This window comes from Pongo pygmaeus, chromosome 3, assembly GCF_028885625.2.
Source record: "Pongo pygmaeus isolate AG05252 chromosome 3, NHGRI_mPonPyg2-v2.0_pri, whole genome shotgun sequence".
Taxonomy (NCBI): Eukaryota; Metazoa; Chordata; class Mammalia; order Primates; family Hominidae; genus Pongo; species Pongo pygmaeus.
In genome coordinates, this window is record NC_072376.2 from 68,625,994 (window position 1) to 68,641,265 (window position 15,272).

General features: G+C 38.8%; 1 protein-coding gene across 10 annotated transcripts in view; it reads right to left on the reverse strand.

Moving 5' to 3' along the window:
- DCUN1D4 (defective in cullin neddylation 1 domain containing 4) overlaps positions 1 to 15,272 on the reverse strand; it is an 82,376-nt gene that overhangs the window by 28,163 nt on the left and 38,941 nt on the right. For all 10 annotated transcript variants that reach the window (XR_010126054.1, XR_010126055.1, XM_063663702.1 and 7 more), the window contains exons 4-6: positions 14,083 to 14,197; positions 10,594 to 10,685; positions 1,861 to 1,931 (exon numbers count right to left, since the gene is read on the reverse strand). Coding sequence is in view for 8 of the 10 variants with exons in the window: in XM_063663702.1 (XP_063519772.1) it covers positions 1,861 to 1,931; positions 10,594 to 10,685; positions 14,083 to 14,197 (278 nt within the window). In the remaining 2 variants the exon portion in view is untranslated. The remainder of the gene's footprint in view (positions 1 to 1,860; positions 1,932 to 10,593; positions 10,686 to 14,082; positions 14,198 to 15,272) is intronic.

Genomic DNA, 15,272 nt, shown 5'->3' on the forward strand with positions numbered 1-15,272 from the left:
ATCCGCCTGCCTCGGCCTCCCAAAGTGCTGGGATTACAGGCGTGAGCCACCATGCCAGGCCAGAAAGAAGAGTTCTAAAGGACTCATAACTGCCAAAAAAGAATGACAATAACTATCTTTTATTGAGTACTGGTATTTGGGGGTGAGGAAACTTGAAGAGCTATGCCTCCCTTTCTTCTTCAGTTAGAATCAACGTCAGTGCTCTGCCATCCTGGACAGGCTTTTCTGCCTCTGAGACTAAATGCTCAGCTAATCCCTCACATACCAGCAAGCCCTTTGTTTCCTAGTCTTCTCAGCCTCTAACTTCAAGCCCAGGCCCTGCTGCCACTTCTCTGTCATATACTTACTACGGTAACCCATGTGGAACCTCCGGAGCCCCTCTCAAGCCCAACTCACTCTCAGCCCTCTGACTACACTGTTTAGAAAACACTCTGCCAAGCTTGGCCCAGCTCTCATACAAAACTTCCTTCTTAAATTCAATGTAATGATCTTTTCTTGTGCCTATGGCCCAGTCTATGGCAAAATACTATTGACTCAGGTGTCCCCAAACCTTCATGCCAAGGTTGGGTAATTTATTGAAATACCTGAACTGGAATACATTAAAAAAAAACAACAAGATAAAAATCTATGTAATAAGTGAAAGACATTCCAAAGGCTCTTTAGAAAATTTAAAGCATTGCTGGGGGCCGAGATAGATGACAGAAGCACAGAAATGGTAAGGGTAAAATAAAAAGTTTAAAGAAAAAAATGTGAATTTTGCTAGTTTCTTTAAAAGCATGACATACATGCCTGGGCACCAGATGTCTTGGAAACAGCCTGAATAAAGGGAATGATCTCTTGAGATCTCTTCCAGATCATAAATTCATTTAGGATTTTGGACATATTTGTTAAACTGGAGCTAATGTAATATCAAACTGCATAATTCATGAGGCAGGGCATGTGTATAAGCATAGTTTTTCATTTTAGTATAAGAGAGGTGATGTGGGAACAGAAAAAATATTCAACAATAACATGCTAAGAATTAGGCAAAAATAATTAAGCCTATAAAAATCATTCTAATTAAAAATAAATACCTAGGGCTTTTACATTATAAAAAGCAATCATGGCCGGGTGCTGTGCCTCACGCCTGTAATCCCAGCACTTTGGGAGGCTGAGCCGGGCAGATCACAAGGTCAGGAGATAGAGACATCTGGCCAACATGGTGAAATTCCGTTTCTACTAAAATACAAAAAAACATTAGCCAAGCATGGTGGCGCACACCTGTAGTCCCAGTTACTCAGGAGGCTGAGGCAGGGGAAATCGCTTCAACCCGGGAGGCGGAGCTTGCAGTGAGCCGACATCATACCATTGCACTCCAGCCTGGCGACAGTGAGAGACTCCGTCTCAAAAAAAAAAAAGCAATCACTTTCTGAGCTAAATTCAATTGGAAGTAAACGATCTGTGAAAAATTCTTGATGATTACAATCTACTCAAAATCATGATGAATAATTATAAGTCCTAGATTGACTCTATATTAGGCTGAAACAACTACTGAGGGGCACAAAGGTACACAGTGTACAATGTGGCCTCCAGTTGATCCGTCATTGTAGGCACATGTGGCCACACCATTTTGTAAGCATCTGGCTTACTGTACCTTTTACATACAAGAAATTAAATGAGAGAAAAAATAACTGTAGTTACACCATATCACTTACAAGAATGGAAAATCTGCTTGTAAGTCAAACTAGAATTAGAGCTTATTTCTTAGATTGCTTCATAAAAACTAACATACCACTACTTTTAATTATTTATTTATTTGCTAAAGAACAAAGATTTGAAAAACAACCAACTGATTCACCCAACTCGTTAAGTTAGACTCACGTTTTCTGGTTCAACACCAATGTCTTCACAAAATTTCTCCATGCCTTCAGGGCCTACAACATCATCAGCTCCTGTGAAATACAGTCTTATGTGAATTAAATCTGACCATGCACACTATACTATTACCACTGTAGTAGTAGTACACTGTCAATAAGTAAGATTTAAAGGCCATTAACTCCTTTTGGAAAAAAAAATCAAGTCTAAGTTGAAAAGTATTCTGGAATTTCAGTATCTTTAAAGGACTCTACTTTGTACAATAATTTAAAACAACTTATCACCATGTCCTTCAATCGTTGGAATATGGTATATACCATTTGTCTAAAGTTAAGGCTGAATTCAATTCCTGCTCTTTAAAACAGCTTAATGTTCTACTCTTACTTGGGTAATAATTTCAATACATAAAATAATTTTTGGAAAGATAGCAAAGAACCACATAATTGTCTCTATAAAATTAAATAAGAAAAGACATAAATGTTTCTTTTACATAGAAAAAAATCAAGTTATCACTCTGTTCTTGATAAAGTCAGTAAGGCCCCCTTTTCCATTCTAGCATTAGCTCTGATTCTTCCTGAAGGAAGCGTCCACACATTCCATCTCTAATTTATCTCCCCTTCACTTTGTAACCATTGGAATTTGGTTTCTTCTTCTCCTAGCTCTCCACTGAAATTCTTTTTGCCAAGGTATCCAATTACCCCCTAAATGTCAAATCTAACAGACAAATTCAGTCTTTGTTTTATCTGACCATTGTGTGATATCTGAAATTCTGAAGCAGTTCTTTCTTCACAAAACTGTCTCTTCCCATGGCTTCTTGAAGCACCCTCTCTCATCTGGCTTTCCTCCTTCCTCTCCCTCTTTTGGCTTCTTTATGGGTTCTTCTGCTTCTCCCAGATGGTTAAATTTGATGTGCAAAGATTCATCCTTAAACTTCTTCTAGTGCCTGCTATATACATTATTCCTAGGAAATTTCAACCATACTCAAGATGTCGGGTCCTACCCAAATGTCTTTCTAGACCACACTTTCCCCTTACTTTTGAACTACTTGCCTCTTTATCACTAGCTGCTCCACCTCCTGTTTAACTGCCATAACTACACTCATCTTCTGCTTCAAACCTACTCCTCCATTTCACATTTTCAAACACTGCCTCACTAAAACGGAGCCCAACGTCTCTCGATATCAGGCCTGCTTATCCTCCTGTATGCTGTCCCAGCTGGTGGCACACCCAGAAAGAGAAACCTGGGAGTCATCCTGTATTCCTTTCTCTCACACCCAATCAATTATCAAGTGTACTACCAATTTTACCTTCTAATTATTTCTTAATTGCACCTCTCCTGCACCACGCTCTTTCAAGGCTTTATTCTTGACAACTACAGCAGTCTCCTCATGATCTCCTAATTCCAGAGTATTTTCCCCTCGACCCATCCTGCAAACAGCCACTGAAGGGATCCACTTCAAACGCAATCCCATGCTGGCTTAAAATCCTTCAATGGCTCACTAGAGCCTAAAGATAAAATCCGAAGTGTTTGGCTTATCACATAAGGTTCTCTATGATCTAGTGCCTTTCTTCCCTCTTCAGTTTTATATCTTTCCAACTGCAAAACAAGTTTCTCAGAAATAAATGAATCAATAAATATTGCTGGATGAATAAAAATTAAGGTCCAGAAACACCTACTTACCTGTGGCTTCACTCTGCACCACAACCGAACACACACCCAGCACGGTATTACTCTTTGTGTCTCTGCCTGTCTTCCTCTAGTTCCCTTCCTGTCCCCTCCTCTCCCTTCCCCCAACTCCCCTGGCTAACTTATTCAACCTTTAAGACTGAGAGCAAAGGGGTAGTCCTCACAATCTCCCCACCTGCAGAGGCTGGGTCAGGCAGTCCTGTGACCCCTCGCAATGCTAGGAATGGTTCTCACACATTTAGCACACTGCATTCAAAGTCCCAGCTCATCTGTCTTTCCCTCTAAACTCAAGAGCAAGAGTCCTTTTATTCTTCTTACAAGCTCAGCATACCATCTGGCATAGAGTAGCTGGTCCAATAAAACTGAATGAAGGAATAAATGAATGGCTGAATACCAGAATATAGGAAATGCTCTACAATCCTCCTATACCCTCTAGATCTAGCAAGTCACCAAGTCCAGCAGAATTCACCTTCTTAGTATGTATCCATTTCATTCCCATAACATTTGCTAGACACATCCTGGAGCTATACACTGCAGTAGTTGGCTAGGGTGCAAATGGTCCCTGCCCTCCATGAAGGGAGACAAAGTACAGGAGTAACTTCAATACAAAGTAACAACAAGACTTTCCACTAACACAAAGTATAAGGTGGCTGTTCTTAACAAAAGAGGAACATTAAAGTCACCCAGAGCTCCTGCTGGAAAGTCTTATGTCATTTTTCTGCTTCAAATCCTTGGCTCCCCCTAAAGTTCAAACTCAGGCCCTTCCTCATAATCTGGCCAAAGCAAATACTTTTTTCTTGTTGCCATTATTTTCCTTTTAATCACAAATGTTCTACTTTGTTACACAATATTTTGCTTCGTATATTCAAATCTGTTACTTTTTTCTGGGATTTTGTCCCCTTCTATCCCCTTTTTATATAAATGTATAAACATAAATTTAAAAATATAAATTTATATATAAATATATATATTTATATATTCCTAGTTTTCTTATCTTGATTATCAGAAGAAAACCAAATAATATTTTAGTTTTGTACATTAATACATAAACATGATACAAAGTTTCATTTGAAAATAAAAAATAAAGATGTTCCAAAAGTGAAGTTGTCCCCTGTAACTCCTCCCTACTCTGCAGACACAACTATTTATTAAAGAGCTTCTTTAACAACACTTCCCAAAATAAGCCATCTATAGAATTGTATATGCATGGAATATATACATATTTATTTAGTGTTTCTAAGTTTGCCCAGGCAATTCTCTTTGGCCTTCCAAGTGTAAAATAATTAAATCATTTCATCTGCAATGATCATTTGTCTCCTCCTTTCCAATATTTACACTCCTTGTTTCTTTCTCTTGTCTAACAGCAGTGGCTAGTAGCTTCCAAAACAATGGCAAATAAGAGTAGTGAGAGTGGACATTCTTATCTCATTCTTGACTCAAATACGACATTTAGCATTTTATCATACAATATATTGCCTGCTTTCTTTGGTTTGAGAGTGCATATATCCACATGTGCACATTCATGTGTATATCAGACACACATCAATTCATTCACATGATAAAATATTCAAATAGAGAAGATACAGAGTAAAATAAACAGTAAAAAAAGAAAGTTGCCTTCTCCCTTTCTTTACCAGATAGACATGTATCCTCCTGGACCTTTTTGCTATATATGGGCAAATATATACTAAAATGCAGTTTTCAAATTTGTTCATCTATGCACATGGGTTTGTGAGGTACTTGTAATTCTACACCTTGTCTTTTTCACTGACTGTGTCTGGTAATCTTCCTGTGATGGTACCCATACATCTACTTCATTCTTCTTAGCTAATATTAATACATTTTATGTTATCCCATTGTAAGTGTACATACGTGTGTTTATTTATATGAATCAAAGTTCTTTTCATCATTCTACTAAAGTATTTAGGCTGTGAGATTAAAGAATAATTATTCTGATAAGGAAATATTCATCTATTCCTATTTTGTTAAGAGGGTTTTTTTTTTTTAGCAACAGATACTTTTTGGTATCTACTGATATGGCTTATTGAGAAGTAGTTGCATAGAGCCGGGGGGAAAGTTACTTTGTAATTCTTTTAAAATTCCTCTCTCTTTGGTTTCTATTCTTCCTGAGTTAAACAAGCTCTTTCTGTGCAACTTATTCTTTCATTTATTTATTTATTTTTTGAAATGGAGTCTGGCACTGTCGCCCAGGCTGGAGTGCAGTGGTGCAATCTCGGCTCACTGCAAGCTCCACCTGCCGGATTCACGCCATTCTTCTGCCTCAGCCTCCCGAGTAGCTGGGATTACAGGTGCCCGCCACCACGCCCGACTAATTTTTTGTATTTTTTAGTAGAGACAGGGTTTTACCTGTTAGCCAGGATGGTCTCGATCTCCTGACCTCGTGATCAGCCCGCCTCGGCCTCCCAAAGTGCTGAGATTACAGGTATGAGCCACTGCGCCCAGCCTGTGCAACTTATTCTTGAGCCTAGCAAGCCGCCTGCATTTGCCATGCCTCTGCACATGGCTCGGGTGTTCCCCGGCTTCCTCTCCCCGTCGTGCATCCTCCAACCTGGCTACTGCCTTCTCTTTCTCTCAATGCTCACTATAAAGATAATGTTTCTCTACTTATTTGCCTGTTTGCCACATGGGAAAATGAACTCTGAGCACAGTGCTTCTGCTGACTGCACCCCAGACCTCAACAAAGGTCTAGCAGTGGTTATGTAAGTTATTAATGCTTTTTCTTTTTTCCCAATTTTATACAGTGTTGCTGTACTACTTATAAATACATGTGTCTGTGTGTTTTAGAAGAGCAAGATTTTAGAGTATAATTTGCAATGGCATGACCGTCAAAGTAATATCTTATCCAAAATAGGTTAAAATATAGTTTGCCAATCAACATTATTGAAATGCTACCAATAACCCTGCCATCTAACACTTTTTTTAAGAGAGGGGGTCTCACTATATTGCCCAGGCTGGTCACAAACTCCTTAGCTCAAACGATCCTCCTACCTCAGCCTCCAGTGTTGGAATTACAGGCGTGACCAACTGCACCCAGCCCTAACACTTTTCTTCTCATCTTTCCCATGCACACATTTAAATCTAGTTGTAATCGCATGATTTGTTGGGATTCTAGTTGTATTTTACACTAAATTTACCTGTAGAATTAAGGTAATTACCTCTGTCAAGCAAGCTAACAAATACACCACTGGCTAACACAAAGTGGGTTAGAAGTGAAGTTTGAAAGAGAAAGGTTTTTTTTTTAACTTGTATCTAAAATAATAAGCTATAAAATGCCCTACGTGACAAGATACTGGAGGTACATCTGGTAAGGCTGATATACTGACAATAATCCAGAAAGAAGTGGTCCTTCCACTTGCCCTGCCATCTTAAGCAGAGGCCCCTAACTAAAGATATTTGACCTTTTCATGTTGGCCCCATAATTATAGCATACCACATCACAGAGGCAAATGGGGCACACATGGTCTCTTAGGTAGTTTTTAACATCTCTTCCTTCGCTATCAGACCAGTTTATTATTTGTTGCAACTGTCCATGACTGACTTTATTTTTGGTAAACCAAACAATTCTGCTATAGAACTTAATCCAAAACAGACTAAGGGCCTACAGTCAGGACTTGTAGAACTATTATGACCTATGTATGTGAGCTTTGGTATAACTGCAAAACCAATGTTGGCACCTGTGTATTTGGTTTAATTCCTTATTCTTAGATATATTTCAAAAAGTTATTAGATAAATTATGTAAACTGGTCATCTTCATTCTTTTTTTTTTGAGACGGAGTCTCGCTCTGTTACCCAGGCTGGAGTGCAGTGGCGCAATCTTGGCTCACTGCAACCTCTGCCTCCCGGGTTCAAGTGATTTTCCTGCCTCAGCTTCCCGAGTAGCTGGCACCTCAGGTGCATGCCACAATGCCTGGCTAATTTTTTGTATTTTTAGTAGAGATGGGATTTCGCCGTGTTAGCCAGGATAGTCTCGATCTCCTGATCTCATGATCCACCCGCCTTGACCTCCCAGTGTTAGGATTACAGGCGTGAGCCACCACGCCCAGTCTGGTTGTCTTCATTCTAATGAAACAAAATGGGATTCCAGGTTCAGATCAAGGTCTAAATAAACACTTCCCCTGAATCTCCCAGCCGATCCTTTCTAAAGTCACAGAGAGCTAAAGTACCAAAGTGCAAAAGGGAGTAAACCTACAACCAGAGAACAGGAGGAAAAGCCCCCAGCGAAGAAGGGTTTATTCATTACATTTCTGGAGATCAGAAATTGAGCTGGTGGAGATTTTAGAAAGTGAGAAGCTGCATCCTAGAATGTGCAGAGGATGATTGGGGTTAACTGGCCAGACAGAAACTTGGAGGAGCTGGGCTCAGGCCTCAGGAGCCACGGAAAGCAGAGGGCAAGGCACAAAGTGGAACTGAGAATTCTGGAAAGAGCTGAAGGTCCATCCATGTGAAATAATCACACACCAGGCCCCCGCTGCCCCTCCACTCCACTCTACTCCAGATTAAAAGGCAAGGAGTCAGCATTTATCCTCAGCCCAAACCAGCCTGCTTTCTTCTACGGAAAATGAACATGGCTCAATTTCATTTACAAGCCCTCTTCGTGCTGATATCTAGGGGGCCTGTGGCATCACAGCCTGCTCCCACAGACTCATCCTACAGCACAACCTGTTAGTCACACTGGTTCTTCTCACAATTCATTTTTCTTGACTAATACTGACCTACAGTTTCAGTTCATGTGGTTGAGATACACAAAATGAAAACACATGCCAATGGGGCTTTCAGTTATTCCCAATGCCAGTTATTTTCCCTATGGACAAGCTATAACAAAAGGCGGAAAAAGAAGGGGGTGACTAAAAATAGGAATAGTCACCTCCACACAAATTTCTTGAAGGGATGAGTTAAAACGAACGACTTAGCAGGGATTTCAAGGAACCTAAATAATGTAGCTTAATCTTTATGTCCAAAATGTCACCTTTCTAAAGTCAGAGAAAGGCAAACAAGAAGAAAAGTCATACCTTGCTATTTTCTTGGCTTATATTATGAAAAAAATCCATATTTGCTTATAAAGGAAGGTACACCAAAAAATCAGAATAGCTATGCTATGGTGATGGGATTAAGTGTACTTTTTTTTAAAATTTCCTTCTTATAAAACATTTTCATAACAATAAATATGAATCAATATAGGAAAGCAAGAGATCTTCATAATCAACGTGATAATATGAGAATGCTCTTCATTCATTCAGAACCTATTTACAGAATATCTGGTAAAGTGTCAATTACTTTTGTTTTCTGGAGACGGAGTCTTGCTCTGTCACCCAGGCTGGAGTGCAGTGGCACAATCTCGGCTCACTGCAACCTCCGCCTCCCAGGTTCAAGTGATTCTCCTGCCTCAGCCTCCTGAGTAGCAGGGATTACAGGTGCATGTCACCATGCCCGGCTAGTTTTCTGTATTTTAGTAGAGACGGGGTTTCACTGTGTTGCCCAGGCTGGTCTCCAACTCCTGAACTCAGGCAATCCTCCTGCCTTGGCCTCCCAAAGTGCTGGGATTTCAGACGTGAGCCACCACGCCCAGCCGTCAATCACTTTTACTAGAAATTCTAAAGGTTTCCAAGAGATTTGGGTTCAATGAATCAAACAAATTCATGTTTAATTTGTCTGTAAACATGAAAACAGACAAATGCTAACAGCAACCATGTGTTTGCACTAGTGTCCATGCCCCACAAACAAAATCCAGATCAAACTCCTTAAAGGAACGACAAAGAATCCATTAGAAAGATGTTGGGGTAGCTCACAAAAGTCCAAAGAAGAACTACAGGAATCAGAACTATAACCTCTCAAGTCCTCCACCAGAAGAGAAAGACATGATCCTCCCAGCTTCAATGTGAAAACCCCTGTGAAGATTTGTCTGACTGGCCTGGCCTGGGTTATGTGCCAGCCACCTAGACCAATCTCTGTGGCCAACAGGTGCAAGGCTCTTATCACAAAAAGGGTTGCATGGGAATAGGAGAAAAATAGCCAGATCAGGCTACAGGGGGAATTCCTCATTTTGATACCAATAAAAGGGAACCAAAACAAGTTATAACAAGTTATAAACACTATCCTGTGGAAGTACAGAAAAGGCTACTAAGGTAATTAAGGGTTTAAAAGATGTAAGAGCATGTCAGATGGAAAAGCGGAGAAAATCATTTCAGGCAAAAGCACAGGGAGTTCACTGTCTTTTATCCTGCAGATAGCAGGGATTTTTTGGCCAGGAGATAGGGTTGGGATTGGAGGGGAGTGGCTGGGGTTGTTAAGGAATGTATGTATGATCTGCTCAGCTTAGTTTTAAAAAAATAAGACAACAGTGGCACATGGCAGGTTGTCCGGAGAAGAGATGACAGGAAAATCGGTTTGAAGGTTGCTGGAATAGCCAGTTGATAAGTTATAAAAGAGCCTGAAATAAGGTGAGAAAGAAGAAAGGTAAAAGAGCCTTCAGCTTGAGCTTGTTTGAAAATTTTTTCTTTTTCTTTTTTACACCATACAAAGCCACAATAACAAATAAGCCCCAGGTTGCAACATTATATTACCCAACCAATTATAGTAAGTTGCAAAAAGAATGACTAAATTTAAGACATTTTAAGTGACAAAACAAACATTTTCTGCCAAATGATCTTTCCAAATATAAACACTTAATATAAAGAAATTTCACTGCACTAAGGGTTCAAAGCAGCAAAGCTTATTTTAACACAGGTGCTTTGACCAAATAATCACCCATTATCAGCATTCCAAATAGGTTTCCTAGCAATCCAAAGTATTTCTCCCAAGTCATTTCATCTTTTCAGTTCCTTTCTAGTGTTCTGAATTATTTGGCTTAGCTGCTGGCTATAAAATAGGCCATTTGGTGATTTGTTACAGCTATGTCCCTCTCTCCCTCTAACAGGGACACACACACACACACCCAAATTTGAAATGTACACATTTTTAAATTCTTTAATCATCTCTAAGGTAATCCTTATTGTCATAACGATCAGTCTTAGATGATACAAATGATTACCTACCTGCATATTCATAGAACCATTCCAAGCACCTTTTACTTGAAAAGGCTTCTTCTTCAGTCTTTATTCTAGTTGAATCATATTTTCTATACATGCTGGAAATTGAAAGAGCAGTTTTAAGTTATTTAAAGATACTGAGTTCTTTAAAGTAGCAGATAATTTATATTCTTTTACCCAAACCAGACATCTATTCAATCAGTATTTTAAGTATATTTTAAACATTTTATTTCCTGCATTTGCAGGCTTCAGCTTTTAACTACAGTGATTAAACATAGTCACTCCTAATATAGAAGTGGTAAGCACTTAATACAAGTTTTTCTCTGATTAACAAATAATCAGTAAGAACCGAACAGAACAGGTATTTGATATACGCCCTTCTACCTCACCAGCCAGAACTAACTACAAAATAATGGTGAGATATGGCAAGAAATGTCTTGCCTACATTAATGTAGCCTACAACTCATGTGTGACTTCTGTGTCTTACAAGTTAGGCTGGGCACAGAACACAGTCTAAGGAAGAATCTCTCAATATTAGACAACTCAACAGAACACTAAGCAAATAAAAAGAAACACCAAATCATGTCCAAGCTTCCGGGAAAAAAATAAACTTTGATGTAAGGCTGACAAAGACAATGTCCCTTGGGTAGTTTCTTGATTAGTATAACCTTAGAAACCTCAGGAGACAGAAGTATAGAGAATCCAGCTTCTGCCTTTTTCTTCTAATTCTAGCCTTGTGGACAGCCCAGCATAAACTGGAGAACTGAATCAGGAAGCACAGCAGCCTCCTGTTGCAACTGTGACCTTCCACAAAAATGACATACTTCATAATAACCAGGGGCTGAGGAAGGTGATACTCCCTACATGGAGAGGGAAGAGGAGGCAATAGCTTTAAAATGATGATCTGGATATAAAAATTATAAGTATATACATTTTTGTATCCCTTACTTATATATAAATTACCTAGTGGTGTATATAAGCATTTATAAATACAGTTTTTATTTTCATAGTATGTAAGAATATGAAAATAATATTCGGTAATTCCCCAGTATATGCAGGGGACTGGTTCCAGGACCCCCACCTATACCCAAATCTACACATACTCAAGTCCCCCAGTCAGCCATGGAAGACCCGTGTATACCAGAAGTCAGTGCTCCATACAGGTGGGGTTTCACATCCCTCAATAGTATATTTTCTATCTCTGTTCGGCTGAAAAAAATCCACAGAAGCAGACTTGTGCAGTTTAAACTTGTATTGTTCAACAGTCAACTGTATAATCCTTTTTTTTTTTTTTTTTGTATTATACTTTAAGTTTTAGGGTACATGTGCACAACGTGCAGGTTTCTTACATAAGTATACGTGTGCCATGTTGGTGTGCTGCACTCATTAACTCGTCATTTAACATTAGGTATATCTCCTAATGCTATCCCTCCCCCCTCCCCCCACCCCACAACAGGCCCCAGTGTGTGATGTTCCCCTTCCTGTGTCCATGTGTTCTCATTGTTCAATTCCCACCTATGAGTGAGAACATGCGGTGTTTGGTTTTTGTCCTTGCGATAGTTTGCTGAGAATGATGGTTTCCAGCTTCATCCATGTCCCTACAAAGGACATGAACTCATCATTTTTTATGGCTGCATAGTATTCCATGGTGTATATGTGCCACATTTTCTTGATACAGTCTATCATTGGTGGACATTTGGTATAATTCTTTTTTATTGAACATTGATTCATGACCTAGACGCTCACCCGATTATCAGTATATACCTCTGATCAGTTTCTGGGTTTTAACACCAAAAAAAGAACATGGTTATAATAAGGTGTTAGGTTACCGAAACTGCAAACCAGCAGTTTTGTATTTCTTCTACGAAAGGTAGCCATACCACCTAGAAACAAAAGTGGATACCAGCCAAGTGTTCAAATAGATATGTTCTAATTCTGGGCCCAGGCATCCCTATCTCAGCTCGAAGCCTGTAAATGGTCAATAACTTGGAGACACTATATGAATTATTCAAAAATACATAAAAAAGAACCAAGAGCATACAATGGAATACCATTCAGCAAATAAAAAGAATTATACTGATATATGCTATTTCATGCAAGAATCTCAAAAACATCATGCTTAGTGAAAGAAGCGAGACACAAAGACCATATCCATAAAAGGGAAATCTGTCGAGACAAAGTAGATTAGTGGTTGTCTGGGGCTGGCAGTGACTGAATGGGCATTAGGGATCTTATTGGGATAATGGAAATGTTCTATAACTGGTTTGTAGTGATGGTGTGCACAACTCAGTTAACTTAATAAAAACCACTAAACTGTACACTTAAAATGGATGAACTTTATGGTATGTAAATAAAGTTGTTTAAAAAAGAAAGGCCAAGAATGAAACTCAGAAACTGCAACTACACTGCCAGTTTCAAATCTGGCTTTATCATACTGTATTTTGTTAGTCTGTGGTGAGAAAATACTAAGTGCTATAAAGTCACAAAATGTTATATGATTGTTAGAATTTAACAATTCTGAAAATAACATCCACACCACCAAAAAAGTATCAAAGTAGCCTGCCTTCGTAAAGTTGAAAAATCACTGGCCTAAAGATTGCTGGTGATTATTTACTAAATCACTACTATCTTCTTTCAGATAATATTTTCTATTCATTTGAGATATAAACAATGAGATTATTTTTACATTTTCAGAGTCTTTCTTATTCCTCTGAGTTATAGTATACAAAGAATCACAGCAAGAAAGAAACAGAAAAATCTCACTTAAATTCCCTGGATTAATAGATGTGGAAATTCTGGCCCATTAGTGATGTGACCCACAAAGCCAGAATGGGGAAAGATGGAGAAAGGTAGAAAAGACTAGACAATGGTGTTCGTTCACTGTTTCTAAAACAAGGAAGAAAAAACTACTTACTAAACTCAGGGTGAAACAATAAAGACGTTTGAAATAAACAAATCTAACAGGACCTTGGAGTTACCAAAATTAACAAGTCCACTTATCTGAAAGAGAAGCGATTTAAAGAGTCTTGTTTTTCACAGTTCTATCGAATTCTCACCCATGTGAGAATAAACCTCAGCTTGGCTGATATTCTGGGCAGGCACAGACCATTAAGTACAGGCAGATCTCTCCAGCTCTGTGGTTGAAGTGAATGAGTGAGATCCGCTTAAAGAACAAGAGACCAATTCTGTGGTCCTCAGCAGGCACAGACAGCAAGGCTTTAAAAGGAAAGAAATCAACTCTGCACCAGTTTTGGGCGATCATTGGATTAAGATAAAACTTTAACTTCTAAGAATTCAAATTACCTAATTTGTTTCTATGTTTTTAAACTAAAACACAAAATAAACATGATTAAATAATTACATTTTGAAAAATCGACTGTCAAAGCCCATTCCACTTGGCATTTGCACACTTAGAAGACCCACACTAAATTAGGTAGAAATGTGCATCTTCGACGTATGTATCACTGATTCTTATCTACTGTCTCTACATCATACCTATCATGTCTACTTTTCTTGGCAGATAAATCATCTCCAGAGGCAGGTCTTCTCTTTTTCCTTGGTGGCATCACTTTATTAAAGCAGTCTGAAGAACTGCAAGACCGCAGACTTCCTACAAAACAAATTCAAAGAGCACAAAATTAAGGTATGCTTCATCCTAACTCTGTACTTCCAAAGAACAGTACTGCTAACTTAAACACTTCCACAGCTTGTATTGTAAAGAATTTAGATGTTAAAGAAAAGATGGGCTTTTAGTTCCTTTTTGAAAAAATGTTATGGTCAAGAAATAAACCTAGCGACGACACAAATAAGTTAATACTTCCACCAACCCAAATCACACCAGAAATAGAAGTTATTATAATTTCAATTTACTCTCCAAAAATACTAATCTAAGTCATCTAACCTTTCTGTTTCTCTTATATGTCAATGTTCTCTCAAAACACACTGCAGTGCTATCTCATGTACACATTTCATGAAACAAGTAACCCTGACTCTAAAAGTAGGCACATCAGTCCCAGTAGTCTTAAGCTTCAAGAGATATCTGATTAAAAAAAAACAGGATTTGGGGTTTTTTAAGCAGAAGTCTGACATGACCTTGAGCAAAATGGACACAACAATTTTGTTTGTTTCTGCCACTTGAAGATTTTGCCACGTTCAGTCAGGGTTTTCAGTTAGGAAGCATAACTTTCATTTGGTAATTGTCTGATACTAAAATGTAATAACAGATAATAATAGCCACTGAACACTTACTGAGGTCTTACTTTGAACCAGGCCCTGTTCTTAACACTTGCATGTACTAACTCATTTAGGTTCACAGTTTCCATGAGGAAAGAACTATTATTGCCTTATGCAGATAAGAAAACGGAGGCGGAGGGGGGTTAGGCAAACAGCAAAGCCAGGATTCGAATCCGGGCAGTCTTGCTTCAGGCCGTCTGAAGCTATAAATTACAAGACAACTATAAGATGATTAAAATACCCCACCTTGGTACAAGTGCCCTCAAATATATTATGTCATTTGGTTCCTACAATAATCATGAATGACAGGCAGGGCAAAGATAATTATTTCTACTTAATCGACAGGGAAAACTAAGGCTTAGGCATTTGAGTGACCTCCTGAGGTCTCAGGAGTGAGAAGTGGTGAATTTTGAACCTCATGCCTTTCCTCCTTGCACAAGCCCTTGGTTGAA